The sequence below is a fragment of the Canis lupus genome, chromosome 36, assembly GCF_003254725.2.
Source record: "Canis lupus dingo isolate Sandy chromosome 36, ASM325472v2, whole genome shotgun sequence".
Classification (NCBI taxonomy): domain Eukaryota; kingdom Metazoa; phylum Chordata; class Mammalia; order Carnivora; family Canidae; genus Canis; species Canis lupus.
Window position 1 is genome coordinate 7,520,269 of NC_064278.1, and position 22,136 is coordinate 7,542,404.

At 35.7% G+C, this 22,136-nt stretch overlaps 1 protein-coding gene across 8 annotated transcripts in view; it reads left to right on the forward strand.

The window, feature by feature from the left end:
- Window positions 1-22,136, forward strand: part of SLC4A10 (solute carrier family 4 member 10) — a 286,086-nt gene that overhangs the window by 253,561 nt on the left and 10,389 nt on the right. For all 8 annotated transcript variants that reach the window (XM_049106281.1, XM_025471057.3, XM_049106286.1 and 5 more), the window contains 5 exons: window positions 6,268-6,519; window positions 7,743-7,811; window positions 12,997-13,170; window positions 13,984-14,106; window positions 21,979-22,046. In XM_049106281.1, the coding sequence (XP_048962238.1) occupies window positions 6,268-6,519; window positions 7,743-7,811; window positions 12,997-13,170; window positions 13,984-14,106; window positions 21,979-22,046 (686 nt within the window). The remainder of the gene's footprint in view (window positions 1-6,267; window positions 6,520-7,742; window positions 7,812-12,996; window positions 13,171-13,983; window positions 14,107-21,978; window positions 22,047-22,136) is intronic.

Below are 22,136 nucleotides of genomic sequence, written 5' to 3' on the forward strand. Positions count from 1 at the left end.
ACTGATTTATAATGTTTGCAGATTTCTATGGTATGAATACTCCCACCATGGCCCATTTCAAGTTACCAATATGACATCAGTTGGCAGGAAAATTTTTTGAAAATTAAAATTGGTTCTCATAAGCCTCTATGAGCTGGATCCAAAATACTGCTGAACTACTCCATTTAATGTTGGAAACTTTGAGTGATACACAGCCCTTAAAACAACCAATTCAGATTTCCAAGCTTAATAGTCTACTTATTTAATAACAATTATTTAAAAATATTATTTGCTTGTAAGATATTAGTCATCTGTAAAAGCAAATACTACCACAACTTAATTATGAAAGTTCTATAGTTCATTAAATAGATCTGTAAAACATGTGTATGTATTTTAGGTTGAGTATTGTTAGTCTGCTCCTTCTCTAACAAGTAGGAAAATATTTTCCCAGACAGCAATTTATTTTTTAAAACTGAAAACACCTCTTTATTTCTCATAAAGCAATATATGATTTTGGTTTAAAAACGAGGCAATATAAAAAGTTAAAAGACAAAAGCAAAAAACACTATCATTCTATTTCCTAGAGATTACATTGTTAACATTTTGATATATAACCAAATATGTTTTCATACTATGTATGTTACTATATTATTTTTCAAGTAAGAGCATTATGATGGTAGTCATTCATTGCCAACCATATAAATCTGCATTATCATTTTTAATGGCATTATCATTTTTATTATATAATGATATGTAATATATCATTATATGACATGTTTCAGAATGAGCTAAAAGGCTCCTATTTTAGGAAGGAAGGAAGCCATATAATTATTGTTTACCTTTCAAAGGAAGTTAGATTTTTTTGTTTTTGTTTTTAGCCTTTATAATTAGGCAGAAACCCCATTGATTTCACTGAAAAATTATTCTTTGTAAAGACTATCAGCTAAACTGATACAGACATTATATTTTTTCCTACATATTAATGGAGTGAAACTGAAACAAAATGCAAAAGTCAGTGAAGATTTGCTGAGAGTGATATAACCTTGTTAGCCATTTTGTATCCTTGTTCTTTCCAGGTCTCTCAACCTTATAACTCACATAGCACCTGCTCCTTGGTCTTCATGAGCCTCTGGTAGGCCCTTGACATCCACAGCCTTTCCAAAGCTCTAAATCAACAAATAAATTATATTTCTTCCTTTACATACCATGCAGAATAGCTAAAAAACCATAAAACATTCTTTAAGAAGTCTTTTCAAGTACTTGCATTTGTAGAATTAAATGTAGCATTAAAGCCTTTTATATTTTTGTCACTGAAATAAACTTGAGGCTGTATTACTAAAATATATTACATGATTTGCAATTAATTTTTTATTGTACAAGTAAATGACTATGCAACCAAAAGATTTATATTTTATCCCTTAATGATTAGCTGGATCTAGTAAACAATAGAGCAAGCGATTTAATCATAAGTTCTGCTATATTGCCATGAGTAGAAATAAAATTTTTTAAAGATTTATTTATTTGAGAGAGTGAGCACATAGGGGAGGGCAGAGGGAGAGGAAGAGAGAGTCCTAAACAGAGTCCCCACTGAGCCCAACTAGGGCTTGCAAAGCAGGGCCTTGGCCCTGAGATCACGTCCTGAGCCAAAATCAAGAGTCAGACACTTAACCAATTGCACCACCCAGGCACCCCAAGAATAATCTCTTCTTGGTCACTGTAAGTCTGAACGTGCCATCCTTCTCCTTAGATGTGGATGTTTGCAAAACAAAATTCTTCCAGTGAAGACATATTTTATCTATACTGAGCACTTTTTTTTTTTTTTTTTTTTGCCTATAACCATTGTCCTCTGTAAGCTTCAGTATAGTGTGGTCTGCTGCTGCTGGTTTTCCTGCTAACAACAACAAAAGCTCACCTTCTCAGAACATTCTTGACTCAGAGTTAACGGTTTGTTCCTTAGCCGCTCTCCCCACCTGTTGCCTCACAAATATCTGCACAGTCTCCTGGCTTTGACTTGAATCACATTGTCAGGAAAAGATAACACGTTTCTTGAGTATATCCCCAGATCACAAGTTAACCACATTTTCAGCTTTTACTTACTTTTCTTTATCACTTGAAAACCCATTTTGCCTTGGTTGGATCATGCCCTGAAATAGTGTAATGAATCATGTTTTCTAGTTTCTGTATCAAGCACCTGGTTGACCCCATCTATCTCATATATCTAAGTCAGCTTGGAATTCATCATTTTGATGTCTCCCAAACTTATATTTGCACCTTTTCTTCATTTCCATTACCAAAGCGGTAGTTGTTTCTTATAGAGCATTTTTTAATGCCATTAAAAATGTTTTTATCATTTTGAGAGTATTACTACATACACAGTAAAGCTGTGTTGAACTAAAGAAGTTGGCCCAACTCATTAAGTGACTTGCTCCTCCCTCAGAATGAAAAAGCCCAAATTAGCAAAATTCCAATTCACTGCACCTCATGATCTTTTGGGCCATTCAAGAGTGATAGAAGCTGCAAATGTAAACATTTGAGAAAGCAAATTATCAACTATATTATACATGGGTATAGATCCATATTCTCTCTAGCACTTTTTGTTTTATACCTAGAAAAGTGGGATAGGCATAGGTTAGCTGAGTCCCTTTGAAAAGCATTAGAAATAACTGCTTTTAAAAAAAAGCACATTCTATAAAAGTAGAAAGAGATACTATCTTACAGAAAAGAAAGTTTCTGTTAAGATACAACTGTGGGCTTTTCTACATGTTTCTGTAGACAGTTCAGGCTTCTTTTGACATCATTTTTAATAAACAGCAATACAATCTCAGATCACTTGAGTAAATGAATGCATTTGCAACATTCATTTGGCACCATATTCTCTTGATGATTATGGCATTTGATATGTTCTTTTTTGCCCTCTTTGTCAGCCTGGTTCTTCATGTCAATCTATAGTCTTTTATGTGGTTAACTTGACAGATGCAGGAAATTGCTGCCAAGCTTTGAAATGAATTTTTTCAGCAGTGGCATCTGGGTATCAGATGGTCCTCTTGGCTGGCCTCTTGTCTTGCTGCATGTTGGTTTTAGTGGGGTCTGGTGTAGCATCACCTGTTGCTATGCTCCCTTTTCCTCCCATATGTCCATTTCCTGTGATTCATGGATGAAAGTGAGAATAAAAGCTCTGATTCTGTCTTTATTTCAGAAAAAAATCTACAGAAATATGTTAGAAGGTACAGAGTTCTCTCTCTGACAAAGGGATACTTCCCTTTGGCTGTCATGCCTATCAGCTAATAATTTGGGTACAAAGACCAAGTTTTAAGATATTTAATGAAAGGCAAGAAGGATGATGATGATTAATTAGTGGAAGTGCCAGAACTGCTTTATTTCCTTTGATTCACATTAAATTAAGAAGCTCCCATTGCTGCATAACATAATCAGGGGAAATTGTAATTTTGTTTTTATTAGATCCTTATATTTTACAAAGCTAGCTTTATAAATTTAAAAATGAAATTATTCACTTGGAAGCCATTATGTTGTCTGCTTCCTGCAATCCAGAATCCCACTGTTCGTATTTGTATTGTATTTTTAAAAGACTAGGTAAGAGCTATAGGAAATCACTACCATGAAGAAGGCCTTCCTTAAATTATTAAGCAAAGGTGAACATGGACACTGGGCAAGTCCGGAGTGTGCTAAAAGCACAAGCCAGACTCTCACAGCTCCTGTCCTCTGCCCTTCTCTGATGTTTATCTCATGGCTGCTAACACCTCTTCCATTCTTTCTTAGCATAATTTTGCAGAACAGGCCAGAGGGGCACCATTCACATCGTACTCCCTCAGAGGCAGAGGCTTGAGTAGTTAGGTCCCTTGCCATTCTCTACCTTTCTCACTCCAGAGTCCCTAAGGCAAAACACTGCTCTAACTGGTTAAGACATGCTCCTTTAAAGGGACAAAATTTGAGTTCTTTTGGATGCAGCTTCATCTTCCAAACTGTTCATTCAAAAGGACTAGAAGACTATAGTGTGGCCCTGGTGAAGCTTCTTCCTATGCGGTTTTGGTTAAGTTGGCACCAGAGTGTTTCTCTTCTTGGTCTTTGAACCCAGATTATTAGCTGATAGGCATGACAGCCAAAGAGAAGTATCACTTTGTCAGCTCTCAGTAATAAAAATCTTTGCTGAGTTACTTGGAAAAAAATTTCTAGAGTCATATTCGTGAGGGAACTTGAATTTAGGTGTTCTGGTGAACTAGAACATTGCTCTGATGAAAGCCAACCCAAGGAAGGACACTACTGAATTGGTGACAACAGGAGGAAAATGTACTTTTGTGGATATCTGTCATGTTCTCCTCACTGTTGTCTTCTGGACTTTTATAATTTGGCAGGGGTAAGCAGAAATGAAAGGAAGTACAACTGACTTTAAGAGTATTTTTCTTTCTTTTTTTTTAAAGACTTTCTTAATAAAATAATTAACAACACAAAATAGCAGAAAAGAAACACTGTCAAATATGTTACAAACACTCAGTATGTTTCACACTCTAGGCTCTATGAGCTTTTATATTAACTGGAAACTGCTTGCAGTTGGGTAAAACTGCCTGTAAAAAAAAAAAATCAAAAGTAATCCTCTAGAAGAATTGGTAATTTCTGCTTATATTCATAATAACAAATTTAATGGCTAAATTTATTTTAAATTTTACTTTTTAAACCAGATTCTGAAAGATGTTTTAATGATGCATATTTACCTCTAAGAAAGCCAATCTGTACCTTATTGACTGCTTATTGTGTGCCAATGATTGTATTAAAAACTATAAAATACTGAGAAATTATATGACATGTGGACCTGTCCTTAAGAAACATAAGACTTTTATTGAAGAGCCTTGAAACAAATGAGTATCAATAAGGATTTACTGTTCAATTGCCAGAGTCTAATGGTCTGTAACATTTACTGAGTGCTTCATATATCAGACATTGTTCTGAATAATTTTCAAGATTAAATAATTTAATTCTCACAACAGCCCAATGAGGTTCCCCCTGTTATCACCGTCATCTTTTTTAGATGGGAAACAGAGGCACAAAAGGTTAAATGATTTGTCCAAGGTCATTGGTTGAGGCAGCATTTGATCCCAGGCCACCTATCTCCAGAACCTAAACCCTTAACCACTGTGTTACACTACCTTTCATAAAATTAGTCCTTAAGAGTTGGGACGTAAAATAGGCCAGGCCGATTGCTACCTCTGAGGCTTTACACTGCCGATCTCCTATGGGGGGGGTAAAGGGAGAGGGAATCACTGGTGCCCCTCAGTGTCTTTCTTTGGCAGCCCTCAGCTACTCATCTGCTCGCAGAGAGCAATCTCACTTTCCTACATCTCCACCCCACACACACCCTCCCCACCCTGGTCTCCCCCGTGCTGCCCCCCCACCCCCTGTTTTTTCTCAATTATGTTTCCTGCCTGGTCCTAGAAAGCACTGAAGTTTGCAATACCTGGAGGTCAGTGATAGAGGAGTAGGATCGCAGAGAGGGAGAAAACACAAATCTAATTTTAGGGAGAGGCCAAATTTTTCTAATGTTAAACTGAAACAAATGAGAACAAGATAGACAGCAAGAGCTGGATTAAGATAAAAATAGGTGTGTATAAAGAAGCTTAGATCCCATGATACTATTTTTCCCAGTAAGACATTGAAACACCCACCCATTGAGACAAAAGAGGACAATTGGAAATGCAGTGTTCAAGAAGACTTTCTCTTTAGGAGATCTGATATGAAAGGCTTCTTAAATATTGTCAGGAAGTGGTTTCTATTCACATTCAGGCCATCTGATGCTGTTGCAGAGACAGTCCTTACTCTGTTTTCTCTTTGTTTTCTACGTGATGCCTGGTATATGGTGTTGGGTGATTTTTTTGTATGAATTAATAATGAATGAGTAGATATATGAATTGTGAGTTACCTTGCCTATTTAAGGAAACTAAGAGAAGTGATTGTATTTAATAATGACTTTAATTATCCAACAGAAATAGAATGGAAACTAATGTAATATTAGCCCAGACATACATTAAATCTATTAAAGTAGGTTGAAGTCACTGTAATCATAATTGTAATAGGAACATCTGCAACTTTTCTTTAAGTGGACTATATATTTTCAGACTGTTACTTTTTTATCTTTAATTTATTTTGCATTTTAGAATCAGTTGTCTAAGACTCAAGATAGTATCTCTTTTCTATTCTTACTGTTCCATGGTGGTGGTGTCATTTGTCTCTATACTAAATTCAGTTCCTATGAGAATCCTCTTTTCTTTCTTTTAACAGAAAGGTTGTGGGTACCATCTGGATCTATTGATGGTGGCTGTCATGCTTGGGGTGTGCTCCATCATGGGCCTGCCGTGGTTTGTGGCTGCTACTGTCCTGTCCATCACTCATGTCAACAGCTTAAAACTGGAATCAGAATGTTCAGCTCCAGGAGAACAGCCCAAGTTTCTTGGCATTCGGGAGCAAAGGGTTACTGGGCTTATGATTTTTATTCTTATGGGTTCGTCAGTCTTTATGACCAGTATTCTGAAGGTAATGAAAGCTGCCTTTATGAAGTTGAGAGAGGAAACAATATATTTATTATTGTTTAAGAAATTCCATTTGAATCTAAGCCATCAATTTGCAAATATTTTACGGCATGTGACAAAAGCGATGAATTTCTTTACCATGTTTATAAAACTTAACGGGGGAAGTTATGGGCTCTATTTTGGAATCCTTAAAGACAGAAAAAATTTAGCCAGGGAAAGTAAAATTTGATGTATTAATTATTACCATAATTTTGAAATAGTTACCAAGTTATAGGGAAAAGTGATTCATTGCTTCTAACTGATTTGTGACCTGAATTCACTGCAGGCCTACGTGAAATAAAGTCTCTATTTTCTTGTCCGATGAATTTGCAGTTAACATTACTCAGGATAAGATAGAGGTGCAGAGATGAGCCACGTAATGGTCATGGGGCCACATATGCAGTTTTGTATAGTACATGTTCCATGAAATGTTCCATGTACTGCATGGACATCATCACCATTGTATATATTTATTTTCTTTGCATTTAAAATAATTGAATCCATGTTGAAGAGCATTAAAGAGTAATTATTTTGTCATAGAATTTTGGCATATGTTACCAAGGTATGTCATTTGTATTTTAAATTATAACTCATTTTAGTTGACTATAATTTGGAAGTTCTAATGGAATGATTTAATCATTTATACAAGTTTACTTATATTTAATCATTTATACAAGGACATTTGCAATAATTAATTTCTATGTTATATAAGTAATTATAGAACTACAATTATGCTGAACTCTTCCAATAAAATGAGGAAAACTGAGCAGTCCACATGAACATCTAGCTGCTAGTTCCATTCTTCACCTTTAGTCTAAATATCTTACCATTGTGAAATAAAATTCAAATTTCCTTAAAGTACATAATAATAGCTGATATTGATTGTTTATTATGTATTTTATATGTACTTTATAGGTTTTGACTTATTAAATATTTGTAACAACCTTATTATTACCATCCCTTTTTAGGTACACATGGGGAAACTAAGACACAGAGAGCTTAAGTAACTAGCTTACGGTTATGCAGCTAAAAAGTGCTAGACCTGGGATTTGAACCCAGGACTTCTGGCTCTGCCCTATATTGCTTCTAAAATATTTATTTTTCTGGGTTTCTCTTTGGTAAGTGAAAAATCACATGACGAGTTATTTAAAAATAACTTGTATCTTTTCTCCAATTGTCCTTTTACAGTTCATTCCCATGCCAGTGCTATATGGAGTGTTTCTTTATATGGGTGCTTCATCCCTAAAGGGAATTCAGGTAAATTGCTTACAGTAAACCACGCACATCTGTGATGACTTATCTTAAGTCTATTGGTGCTAAATCATGTGATAGCTAAGGAAAAGACATCATCTGAGGAGCAGCTTTCAGACCACAGTTAAATTTCTTCCAACTGGTTCATAATTTTAAGGTACTTTTGTTTACCATAAGTTATATTAAAACTGTATAAGGTTTAGACTTTAGAACCCTCTTAAAAAACAGTTAATAGCAGTATATTTCAAAATATATCCAAATGCTTTTAATCTTTGATACTGTAGTCATGTATACGGAGCAAAAAGAAGAACTGTACAAAGATGTTCATTGTAACACATACTATCAAAATATTGGAAATAACCCAATTATCCATCAGCAGTAAAATAATTAAGTGGTCCATGTTACAGTCACTTAAGATTGGTAATTATGACGGCCATAAAACATGGTAAAAATGCTTATGGCTTAATGCAGAGCAAAAAAGTCAGAACCTACCATAAAGGTTTTTAAAGCTGTGAATGTGAATGGACCAAGAAGGAAAGTAGAGAAATAAAAACAATGTATTAGGGTAGTGAGATCCTGGGTAATTTTTTTCCTTTTATGTTTGTTTTTCTATTATTATACAATTAACTTTATAGAAGTCTTTAAAAATTAAACTAAAAATAAGGTATAGGGTGAGGCAATTTCAAAATATAAAGGAAAACTTATTATCTGTTTAAGAAAGTATTGGTTAAATAAATATAGTTGTATTCATTTTCTATTAAGAAATTACATACCATTTCATAACAAATTACAATTAACTTAATGGCTTTAAACAACAAATGTTCATTATGTCACAGTCTGTGTGGACCATGAATTTGAGAGCAGATTAGCTAGATGATTCTGGCTCAAGATGGCTCATGTGGTTGCTGTCAGGATGTGGACAAGGGCTGAAGGCTTGAAGAGGACTGGAGGACCTTTGTCCAAAAAGACTTATCACACAGTTGTAGAAAAAAGCATCGGTTCCTCTGTGGCTATTGGAAGGATGCCTCAGTTTTTTGCCACACTTTAGTGCCCTCATGACCTGGAAGCTAACTTCCATCGGAGTGAGCAATGTGAGAGAGAGTAAGGGTGAAGTCACTGTGCCTTTTGACTTAGTCTCAAAAGTTACACATGATCACTTCCATTTATTTCTATTTGTTAGAGGTGAATCATTATGCCCAGCTTGCACATATGGAGGGAAATTAGACTTCATTTCTTGTAAAGAACAGTATTGAGGAATTTGTGGACATATTTTAAGATGACCACGATTGTATTCTAAATCTTTGCAGAGGCTGTTGGTGAATTGTTCATGCTCATGATACTATAGTGATTTGAATAGTATTTCCCCCAAACTCCTGTCCACCTGAAATCTCAGGATGTGACACTATTTGGAAATATAGACTCTTGAAGATGGACTAGTTATGGATCTCTCAAGATGAGCTCAGAGACATGGAGAAGAAAGCCACATAAAGACCAAGGCAGATTTCTACTTAAATTTGCCTTTGAAATATCTTGTCTTATAACTGAACATTATTGATCTACAATATTTATACTTTCTTGAAAGGAGACCAATTTTGAGGGTTATTTATTGTAAAGTAGAGTTTACTTTTTGTTGACCAAAAGGAAAACATAAATTACTGCTTTTTCTATGGCACAGCTAGTCTCATTGCCATTCAGAGACATGAAAGAAAAGTCACCTGGCTATTAGGAATTTGTCAAATTAATACACATTAAGTGGGGGCACAGGGTGCTGGATGGCAAGCTGTAGTTCAAGGATAGACGACAAGAGAAATTGAAATGGATAATTTTTTACTCACAAGTCCTGGAGGAAGTACCTGGCACACCTTAAGGAGCCGTATGCAGAAGTCAAGGCAGAGCACAGACAGAAAGAATCAAGACCTGGGCCATGTGCCTTTATTACGATCTGTGCGTGGAGTACTTTGGGGTTCCTGGTGTATGGCTGATTGATCAACTCAAATAAAAAGAGCAGGGATTTGGTAAGCCCCATGCGGGTCTTATCTAAGGAGCACAGAATGGGAAGGCCCTGGGAGTTAGGGGAGACTGTTGATCGCAAGGACATTTGGGGGAGTTGTCTTAGGGACTTGTATTTACTTGTGACCCTGCTGGCTATTATCTAGGACAAGTGCCTACATGAGGAGCTAGTGTTGATCCAGGTGACCACAGGCTGCTTAGCCAAACAAAATGAATGCCGAGGCAGCAAAATCATGGGGTAGTTTAGGTAAACTCTTGACACTAGAGGACATGCAGCACAGGAACTCTCTTCCGGAATGAACAAGCAAGCAGTTTCTCACTTTGGGAGAAGACAAAGCACCTCAGCTTTAGGAAAGTACTAGATGTCAGAACTGAAGCAAAATTTCAATATGAAGTCATTGAAAGCTCATTGGACACCCAAAATAGATACTATGACTGCTCTTCTGATGCAGAGTAAAATTTACTTGGGAGAGGGAAATGGTTGAGAAGTGTGTTATGCATTTAAATTTTACTCTAATTAGATGTAATTTGTTCATTTATAATTTCATGAAAAGTATGAAAATGTATGAAAACTGTATTTTGAAAGAATTGGTTTGGTAAGGCAGATAGAGAAGAGTACTGAAGAGGTTTTGTTTATTTGTTTTACTGTTTTTTTTGCCTTTGGCAAAAGTTCCACGAGTACTAATTTCATCTGTAAGTGAAAAGTATTTATTATTAGGCCCCAGGCTCACATAAATACAGCAGCAGAAGTTTAAGAAACAAAGTAAAATCATTTTGATAGGTTGCAACAGATTTTTCCCCCTAATTCCACTCACATGATTTTATACCCATGAGGTTTAGAACTAAACAAGAATGTCAAGTTTTGGAATTATTTGGGGTGTGAATCTCTCAAATGAAAATTGAGGAAAACATTATTAACGTCCCATGAGAAAAGTATAATGAGCATTAAATAGCACAAATGAAATGGTAAGCTGGGTCTCACACTGAGATACCAGGTTAGTGAAAATTGAAGTGAACCTCGAACTCGGGAAGTTGAAATTCCTATTTGGGATTTTGTGGCCAACTGGGTGGGGGAACGGAATATTGATATTAGGAAAAGGTGAAAGTTAAGTGTAAAACTCAGGATATATATATCCTGATTATCATTACTTGAGTAGTAATATGCATGTGCTGAGTGCCAACAATCGAAGGGGCATGTTAATTAGTTGCCCTATATGTTGAAGGAGCCTATATGCTACCTGACTGTTTGGCAATATTATGAAACATATTATCTAGGCTTCTCACTGTGCAACATGGCAGAAAAAACAGATCACAGTGTTCTTATGAATGCTGTTTCTGTACTCAGATATATAACCACATCTATATTCATTCCAACACTTCAGGAATCCAAAGTAAAGCAAATGTGCCATTTAGACAATAACAATTGAAGCACCCACACACTGAAGTACACTTATGCAATAACAGCTTCACAAATGGAGAAATGGTGGCTGGGAAAAACGAGTTCTATAGAAACTGAAACATTCAGTTATAAGCCAGAGGATTTTACTTTATTTCTCCCCTATTCCCACCTCCACCAATCACCAAATTTTGTTTGTTTAATGACATGTAATTTACAGAGATATTTAGGAGATAAGAATAAGAAGACCTAATGAAATATTTGGAGACAATATGGAGAAGGATGAACCAAGAAAAAGAAAGTCAGCACTTGGTACTTGCCTAGAAGGTTTTTGATAAATGATTTTGGAAGGCATTAATGAATATAAATAAATACATGAACAGTAGATGAACTAAGCTACGTATGATTCTGGTTTAGATGACTGAGGGAAGAAAGGAGGTCAGGCAGGCTGTGTCATAAGTCAAGGAACACAGAAGGAAAGATGGATATGCTGAGTTTGAGATTCCTATTACACACACATAACACACACACAGACAAGTTTTGGTTTAAAAAAAGGATGTTCAACTCTAACATTTAACACTATGGATATTTGCCCCTCAGCATATTAGAGTAATTTTGAAATATTTGATGAGAATTGCCTACAATTTTTTTCATAAGTTAGCCAAGAAATAAAATCAAATATCATTCTTTTGAAGATGCATAATAGATATAGGACTAGGTATGGAATAGAACTGACAGTGATTGAAACCATCATTTTCTAAATAATCACTTCTTATTGGAAGCATTGGAAACTATAAAAAAATCGGCCTGAGAAAAATTCAACAAAATGGTCTACATAAAAGTAACATACAGCCTAATTTGTTAGTGAGTGAAATGTGATCGAAACTTTAAGCTTCTTGTGAGAATTTAATCTATAAAATTTGAATTGAGAAAATCTGCTCTGGTAGATAAAAATCAAAATCAAAAGCGGAACATTATATAGTCCAAAAATAATTGTACTGTCTTCGTGGTAAAATTTAAACAGAAATAACTGTTCCAGATGAAAATAATTTTAATAAAACGCAATTTTATAAATTGTAACTAGTTCGACAGTGCACTAGAAGAAATTGAACAAGAAATCAAATTAACAAAATTAGCTCTGGAAAATACTGCCGATAAACAGTAATTCATCTAGGTTAAATCTTTGTGGCCAAGCTGTTTGTGTTTGTAAAGAGAGACTCAAAGCCTTGTTGGGGGTCACTGTGGCGAGGCCAAAACAGCAGAGTCAACACATCCCACTCAGCAGCAGGATGTGGGTGGAGAGCTCTGGAGAGAGAGAGAGGGGGGAAGTAGAGACCTAGGTCTGGGAGTCTCTAACAAGCATGTGAAAGCTGAAGCCATTGTAGGGATGAGGTCTTTCAGGAAAGAAGAGGACGGAGAATGGACCATGGTGCTCAGTGTGCAAATAAGAGGAAGAGCTTCATAAATGTGATAATAAGAAAGAGGATGAGGATTATGTTTTGTCCCTCAAAGGCTACATTCTCCCAGGTAGCAATGTTTAACATTGGCTTTAATATTTTTAAACTTTTCTAAGTTATAGCCTGTCTCCATATTTAATAAATGTGGGATATTATGACACTGAAACTGCTTTTGAGAGTGTACACAGAGCATAACAATCTCCTTGTCCTGATGGTCAACTGTCAACTTAAGTGTGATCCAGATGTATGATACTTTGGACCATATTAAACATCTACTTGTCCTACTTTTATTGTCTGTAAAAAGCAACTTAGTCTGTTTATCTTTTAGTTCTTTGATAGGATAAAGCTCTTCTGGATGCCTGCAAAACATCAGCCAGATTTTATATACCTAAGGCATGTACCACTTCGAAAAGTCCATCTCTTCACAGTTATTCAGATGAGTTGCCTTGGCCTTTTGTGGATAATAAAAGTTTCAAGAGCTGCTATTGTCTTTCCCATGATGGTATGAAACTTCTAAGTCAACTTTTTTTTCTCCTCCTCTGATTTTTCTGCTCTCTTTGGAAACACATAAACCTGAAATTGGAACAGTAGAGTCATTTTGAACGATTATGGAAAACCATGATGTAAACTTTAGCTACTAAAGCTAACATAGGATTTGAGATTGTATGTGAATTTCAGTGGTTCATATTAGTTTTGACTCTGTCATTCTGAAAATTCATAGTGGCTTGAACGAATTGAAGTTGGGTGGAAAAATGTAAACTTTCAAAATGTAAACTTTCAAAATGTAACATTAAAGATATACTAGCAAATCTGAAAAACTAGGGGATTTTTAAAAATTAAATTTCATTAAATATTTCAGATAAATTTCAAATACAAAAATATAACAAATTTGAATGACTATAAATAATTTAAAGTACTATCAGCACAGATACGAATGATTTAATGTTCATTTAAAATGATGCAAACTGTTAACTACATCTATTTGAGAAACAGTCAAATATATGTTGTAGGTTTTTCTTTTTCTTTCTTTTTTTTTTTTTTTTTTTTTTTTTTGAGATGGCTTCTTTAAGTGACTCCTTTACTGGGTAAAATCAAAGCTATTATTCTGGGGACGTGGTAAGAAAAGGAAATGAAGGATGCAAAATTACAAGATCTATTATACACACATGTCTTCAAATGTCACTTTAATCTCAGTCTTAACTGAAAATGACTAATTTCCACCAAACCAAAACCAAAACAAAACAAGCCACACAACAAAGCTACCTTTCCCATTTTTATTTTTCCCTGTTTTAAAATATTTTATTATTTGCTTCAGGTGTTAGCCTTGGTATTTGTAAGAAAATTGATGGACTTTTTGTTTACAAAACGGGAACTCAGCTGGTTGGATGATTTAATGCCTGAGAGTAAGAAAAAGAAACTAGAAGATGCTGAAAAAGAAGTAAGTCAGAGCGAAATCAATGTCTTACAAAGAGAGGCAAATGGAACACTTGCACAGTAACAGCTCTTTGCAAAACCAAATCATTGTGTTTATCTTTAGTTAGTGGCTACTAACAACCACAGGTGGCCTCTTAATGTTTGGAAGATAAATGCTTAAAATCAGAGTTGAAACATGAACACACAGAGAGTACAGATCTTGTATGAGAAAACCAAGCCCTTGTGAAATATGCAAACACTTTGTTCTTCATTATCCAAATCATGAGCTTTGCTTTTTTATTCTCTCCCTTGTCAATGGCAGAACCTTACTGGTGCTTAAGTATTTCCAAAGTATGTCCCCACCGTGGTTGCTTTTTGACTGAATATGTGAGAAGGAATGAGAGACAGTATTCCTGTTGGTATTTTCCTAGGGAAACAAAGTTTTGATGGCAAGATTCTAATTCTAATCAAAAGATAAAAGTAGTTATTTTTGAAATAGAAGAAATGCTTATGTTGACCTGATCTACTTTCAAAGTGATTTAAGATTGAGTAAATGGGGTTTGAGAAAATATGGGGATTTAATTACTTCCGTGAGCTACTGAATTATCCTATTCTGTTTCATGCATTAAAATGATTGAAGTTTTATGGAATATTTAAAACTCATGTTTAAGTCTGGGTCTCTTTTGAAGGCTAGTAACCATAATATTTTTAAAAAGTGCTTCCTATAAAACTACTCAGAGTATAAATGAAAAAAAAAAAAAAAAGACCAACATACCCTTTACCAGAATGATTGAGTCCATTGATTGTAGAACAGAAGAACAATATTTCCATGTAAGTGAAGATGAAAGAAAATATTTAGTGAGAATTCTTCCTACTTTTCCTTCTGCTATACGGTGGTCTGTACATGTGCTCAGTTTCCCGTTTACAGCATAGTTTCTCAAACCATGCATATAGTCCTCTCTCCTCTGGGGAATTTGTTTACAAACATTTCATTGGTCCTAGGTTTTACTCAGTCATTAGGGGAAGCCAGATTAGGCCACAGAGTCTAATGAAATTTCTCCTCAGATGTTTTTACAAATATGGCTATCTAATATGTGACTGGCTGGCATTCCTTTACTTTTCCGTAGCATCCCATCACTGACAATGGATTCTCACCTTAGAGATTGAACATGATGACATGATGATATATCTTAATTTTGCGCAATCATTTCAATTTTCCCAAACAATGTAGAAGGATTGCTTAGAAACATAGTTCTAGTAATATCAATACAATGTTAAAAATACCATATTATAAAATTACCATTATTTCTTTGTTTTTCTATTTGACATATTCTTATTGAAGTATGAGAGATTTTTTAAAATAATGCCTTAACTAGGATATTTCTTTTTAGGGCTTTAGTCAAGGTTTGCTATCATCCTCAGATACTGTTCAAGAACAATATGATGGAATTTGGTATAAATTGAATGGAAATAAGATGGACACTGGAATATAAAAATTCTGCAGGCTTAAATTATCCATACCTGACGTAATTAAAATTATGCAGGTTGAAGACAATTCCCAAGAAAGTCTAAGTTCCAGAGAAGATTATCTTGAATATAAAACTCATTGACCATGAGCTTCCCTTCAGTCTTTCTGAGAATGAGAATACTATTAAGTATACTAAGGCAGTATCTTATAAATGTAATTTTGCTTTATTTTCCTGCTTTGATTTCCTGTCTGAGATAGATTTATGTGATGATCTGTTCATGAGAATCTCAGTGCATGGAAAGAAACAAGGGAATCAATAACACAGCAAAGACACAATTCGTTATTGAATATTTAAATATAGTCCTGACCAGTGTAAAGAGAGATAATTCTCCATCTGATAACTGGCGAAACAAAAGGAAGTGTAAAGATGTTCACTTTCTAACTTGGAATTAGTTACTAAAAGTGTATGATCAGTATAGTGAACAGGAAGATTTAAGAAGGATTGCACTAGAACTTAAATTCTGCTTAGTTTTCTATTTGGTCACTCAGATCTCAGTATTTTATTTTCTTGAGGCTATGGACTCCTGATGGATGTGATCTTCTTACTGTGGCATCTTATACCAAGGCTTAGTCTTCTGAGAAATTGTGCATTCAGGTGGTAAATGGATAAGTTCTCCAGAAATGCCGCATTTCTGCAATTGCTCAAATTAATTGAGTAACTTTGATTGTGATCTGGAAAGATGGTAAATAGCAGAAAATGTTCAGCTCCCTGAGACTCGAATTTAAAGTAGGCTCACCTCTTGTCCTTTTGATGATAGTTACAAGCTTGTACCTTTATCCTCCAGGGTTTTCTTATCAGTAGCCCATTTCTGGTCTTATGGCATTGAGAAAACATTAGTTTGACCTTAAAATTCAATAATGAGTTAAGCAGAATAAATAGCTACACAGGCCAGTCCAAGGTCGCAGAGCTTCTGTTCCAAATTTTCATGTACTTCATGCATATGCATATGCATATGCTTCAGTTTTTAGAAAGAAAGGATTATAATCAGGATAGAAATGAATATTGGAACCCTGACATTTTGCACATTGCTCTGTGTAAAGGGAAGACTGCAGAATCAAATTCTGGATGTCCAAATGTGCTCAGAGTACCAACATGCTTTCCTTCCTACTTAAATATTCTCCAGGACATTGTACACATTTGACAAAAGGGCTGCTGTTAAAAGCAGAAAGCCCCAGCAGAATGTTTGTTCCTGGGTGAGGGTAGAAGGCAGTTAATGTTAGATAAATCCTGGAAAATCAGCTCTGGGCAGTGATCATATTGACACTTCTTGGTTTACGGGAGGTTCACTCTAACATATATGCTATGGGAAAAAACAAAAAGAGGCAAGTAAGATTTGTGATCTGTAGGAAGAAGGATCATGAGCAAGGCCAAGAAGATGCAAAAGCAAACTAAGAACAAGTGCAATTAAACAAATTACAGAGTAGGCCTTACTGCTAAGAAAGATGAGAAATGACTGTGGGTTGGGGAAGCATGGCCTAATTATTACATGGGCAAATTTTATTTCTAATTGAATCTTAGAGTGAGGCAAGCATATTCTTCATCAAGCAGTGATTTTGAAAGTATAGTTCTAGGACTTCTGCTGTTTCAGCCAACACCTGGCAACTTGTTAGAAATGCAAATTCTTAGACTGCATTCCAGACCTATTGAATCAAAACTCTATGGATAGGCCCAGGAATCTGTGTTAACGAGGCCTCCAATCCCTTCTGATACATGCTAAAATTTGAAAGAAGGCCTTTTCTAAAACCACAGTATCTATGTCTCCAGGATATAATCTTCAAAATCCAAAGTTACTCTATCGAAAGTTCTGTATTTTATAATTTAGATAAGTCACTTAGAGATATTGAATCAAATATTCTGGAAAAAACATATGTCACATCCAATTATTTATATGAGTTCTATATAAACAACTCCTCCTTCCTATTTTCCCTTTTTCATTGTTAAAGTGAGTAGTTGTATGTACTGGTTCTTCTATCTATTGGAAATTTTAATACGTACCTCTTAGACACATAACATTTTATGGCTTTCAGAATATTGTGTGTGTGTTTGTATATTTAATGTTTGCAGCATTATCTATTCTATTAGTAATCAAAGAAGAAAGTGGTCTGATACTTCTTATGTTCCATAGACTTAGTTTTCCTCTTGGATAAAATCAAGGGGTCAGACTTGATTGCTAAAGTCCCTTCCATTTTTAAGATCTATGAATTCTAAAATTGCTGAATATTTTCTCTAATATTCTAACCATCTCTGTGAACATTGGCTGTCTGCTGTTTTTTGTACTAAGAGCTATTTGAGGGTTCCTACAATGATACAGATTTTACCTGAGAAATGGATATAGTAGCAAATGCTACCTGTTTCACTAAAGGTAGAGCATTTGTCATGATATATGAATAATTTTTTATGCTATTACAAAATATAATTCAGATCCGTACACCCTACTAATCAAAACACACCGCAGGCCCAATCCCAGGATCCTGGGATCATGACCTGAGCAGAAAGGCAGACGCTTGACTGACTGAGCCACCCAGGCACCCCAAAACACACTACAATTTAACTTCAATTTTATTTTTCACTTTAGCATGAGCCTTTGGCTCTAGCCCGGCTAGGTGTTAATTATCTTATTTATTTCTTTTTATTCTTGGCCTACATTGTTTCTAGAGTTTTTTCCTTTCGTCTACTAAACTGATCAAATAAGACTGGCTCAGATACTGCTTCTTCTCTTCCTGTATTTTGTACAGTGATCCTTCTCCTCCTCTGAGAGTACAGTGTATGTCTTTTCATTGCTAAGTCACCAGGACCTAGCAGGCTACTGTCATGTATATTATGCTTAATACCTATTTGATAAATGGACTCATGAGTAGCTCCTGGGTTATTATTCACTGTGTGCCTAGCACATAATGCATGCTCAGTGAGTGTTTGTGTGCTATTGATTGGATACATTTTTTTAAGCCTCAATGTTCCTACCTTTCACTGGGTATAACATTAACCATCCTTCACTTATGTAGTATCTGAAAAATGCTTTCATTAAAAGATGGCATTCGAATCACAGCATGAATAGTTCTCTAGTCAAATTGGTGAAATCCTTCAAATGTTCTTGGGGAAACTTTGATCATCATCCTTTAACGTCTTCACCATGTTGTAGAACTCGGCATATTTTTGATGGACCCCTGTGTAAATGAAGTGCTAAATGGAACTCATTTTAAGGTACTTCTGACTTATAAACTGATGGCTACCCAGTTAGCTTTGTGCTCTCACTCTCTTTTCCTGTATGATTGAGATAAACTAGGTTGTCATTGTCGTGACGGCCAATGCCTGATTTGACTGTTCCTCCCCAGAAAGTCTCAGATTTTTGGCTTCCTCACAGTGCTGCCTGGGATGCAGCCGGCCCTCCATCCCTGAGCTCTGGGGCCCACCCAGCTTCCTTCTGGCACTGAAGGCAGCGGCTGCTATGCCACCCTTCTCTTCAGATAAGCATGGCTTGGAAATGCTATCTTTAGAGGTGATGAGTTTTTGTTTGGATAGAATTATGACTAGTATAAAGCCCACACATGCTAACAAGCCACAGAGTGCAAAATAATTATTGAAAGCAATTTGAGAGAAAAGTGGAAAATCATCTGAGGAAAAAACAAAATTGTTCCCAAAGCTTTGGTCCAATTTTTTGCTGTTACATAGAATCTTCAGCCTTAGGTTTCTGCAGCCAGGTAACCTAAGTACTCATGGCACTGTTGTCTCTCTCTCTCTCTCTCTCTGTCTCTCTGTCTCTCTCTCTTTTAACTTTACTCTTTATTAAACCTTTCTAATGCCTTCTTGACATCTTATTCCAAGTTGGTCAGAAAACATACTAGATACCAAGCTTACCTTCCAGTGGACAACCGAGAAAAGAATTGCATTTTGTATGTATATTGGTTTTACTTAAACAGCATTTGGGAATCACTAAATATTTTCTCCTTGTGTCCCTCCGTGTATTAAGGTAATGTTTTCTGTAGAAAAAGTAAACTTTTTACCTGAAAGAATACATATGCTCAATCCATGGCCTCAATGTTGTGCATATGAGTTAATATGACATATGTATTATGCTCCATATATAGTGACTAACCCATTTGCAAGGCATGCCTTATTTCCAGGCTGCACATTAGCTCTGCTCAAATGCTAACGTGTAATTTCAAACCAATGACACTGTCTACTCGTTTTGAATTAGTTTTAATAAATAGTACTGCCAATGACAAGAGAAATAGGAATCATACACAAACAATAAAGTATATCAGATGATATAAAAATATTCTTGAAGAACAATAGAAAAAGAGAATGGGATTTATTTCTGTAATGTAAAGCAGGAACAGACATGTGCCATTAGTACCACAGAGTATAAATGTAACAAAGGGTTTATGGTTGGGGAGGGCAGGAACTTAAAAGCAGAGAAGTAGTGGAATCATGTGGTTCCCTGGCCTTTCCATTATTACACAGCAGAGACTGGGCATAGATATCTGGATGCAGCATGGTTAAGGTCCCAGCAGAGGGGATCCTGCCTTGGTCACTAGGTTGGATGAGCACAGAGAGCACTCCAAGAATGAAAATGAGACCTGCCCCCACATTACATTTTATATTCATAGGTTAGCTGAATAGGCTCAAGAAACCACTGTCTCTTTAACAAGAAATATGGCAAGGACTCTTCAGAGGCAGGATGCAATTTGAGGCAAAGGGCTGCATACTGAGGATGATAGTAGGAATGGCCTTGCCTGCCAGAAATGACATCACATCAGCCAAAGGTCATGTATTTCTAGAAGCTGATTCAGATCAGCCAAGCTACTGATAAGCTACTGAAGAGGGATGACCCCTCTAGGGTCATTCTTTTTTCTCTAACTCTTCATCTCTAACTTAAAATTCCATTTGTGCTGTCATGCAGCCATAAAAAAGGAATAAGATCTTGCCATTAGCGACAACATGGATGCGCCTAGAGGGTAGTATGCTAAGTGAAATGTTGGCCTAAGAAAGACAGATGCCATATAATTTCACTCATACATGGAATCTAAAAAAACCAAACAAATGAATAAACAAAGAAAAAGCAGAACCAGAGCAATAAATGTAGAGAACAAACATGGTTGCCAGAGGGAAGAGGTGTGGGGGGATGGGCAAAATCAGTGAAAGGAAGTGGGAGATACAGGCTCCTGGTTATGAAATGAGTAAGTCATGGAATAAAAGGCAGAGCATAGGGAATATAGTCAGTGGTAGTGTAACAGTGTCCTATGGTGACAGATGGTAGCTACACTTGTGGGCATAGCATAACATATAGAGATGTTGAATGTGTACACCTGAAACTACTGTAGCGTGGGGTGTCAACTGTACTCAAACAAAAAAAGTAAATAAAATTCCATTTCTGGAGTTAGAACTAATGATTCTAACATTCGTAAATGGTCTTAAATAGTTTCCTGAACTTGGGAATTGCTAATTGACCCATTTGAAAATAAATGCATTCCATAGGAGCTATATAACCTATAGATAACTAAAATTTTTTTGGTGCCTGGAAAAAGGTTGATAACATTACTGAAAATTAAACCAGGACATTTCAGTGTGGTAGGATAAGATTATCTTTCTCCTAAAGATACGAATTTAAAGTGTTACATATCAAGAAATGAATATATGAAGTATATCTACCCTTTAGGGAAGGGTAGGATATTGTTATTATAAGAAGAAATCTGAGGCATAAAACAAAAAGCCTAAAATGTGTCTAGTGGAAAGCACACCTGTGTTTTGATCCATATTGGAAGGTATCTTTTCCTGTCTCAGAAAAAGTCTCTAGAGTAGTTCTCCAAATGCAGTCCTTAGACCAGGATCACCTGGAAACTTACTAGAAATGTAAATTCCTGGACCCTATGCCAGACGTAGGAAACAGACTCTGGAAGTGGGGCCTAGCAATCTGTATTTTTTTAAAGCCCTCTAGGTGATTCTGATGTAAATTTTGAGAACCACTGCTCTAAATATATCCCTCAGTCCCTTCTAACAGAGCATTCTGGGATTGTAATTTAAACTTTATAGCAATGAAAACAATTACATTGCCCATACATTTTTCCTTTTAAAATTTAGATTTAAAAAAAAAAAATCTGCTTGGAAATTAACCATGTTTTACATTGAGTGACATGAAGGAGATTGTTGTTAGCATTTAAATTACTTTGTGGTATGAGACTCTCATTAATTACTTATGTTCTTAGTAGCTGGTGCTTTATTGAAAGGACCTGTGCTAGCATTAATAAATGCAAACAAAGTGGAAGGTCCTGAGGTTAATGAGATAGTGAAACATTAATCTGTGTTTCTTCTTTAATGTAAAATGGAGACTCATCAGGTTCACTTTATATATTTTACATTTGTCTTTCTAGGAAGAACAAAGTATGCTAGCTATGGAAGATGAGGGCACGGTACAGCTCCCATTGGAAGGGCACTATAGGTAAGATATACATGTCAAAGCGCTCGCTTTGAGTCATGGAATGTGTTGTTATATACTTAAGAATTGCATACTATGTGGATTCCTACAAAG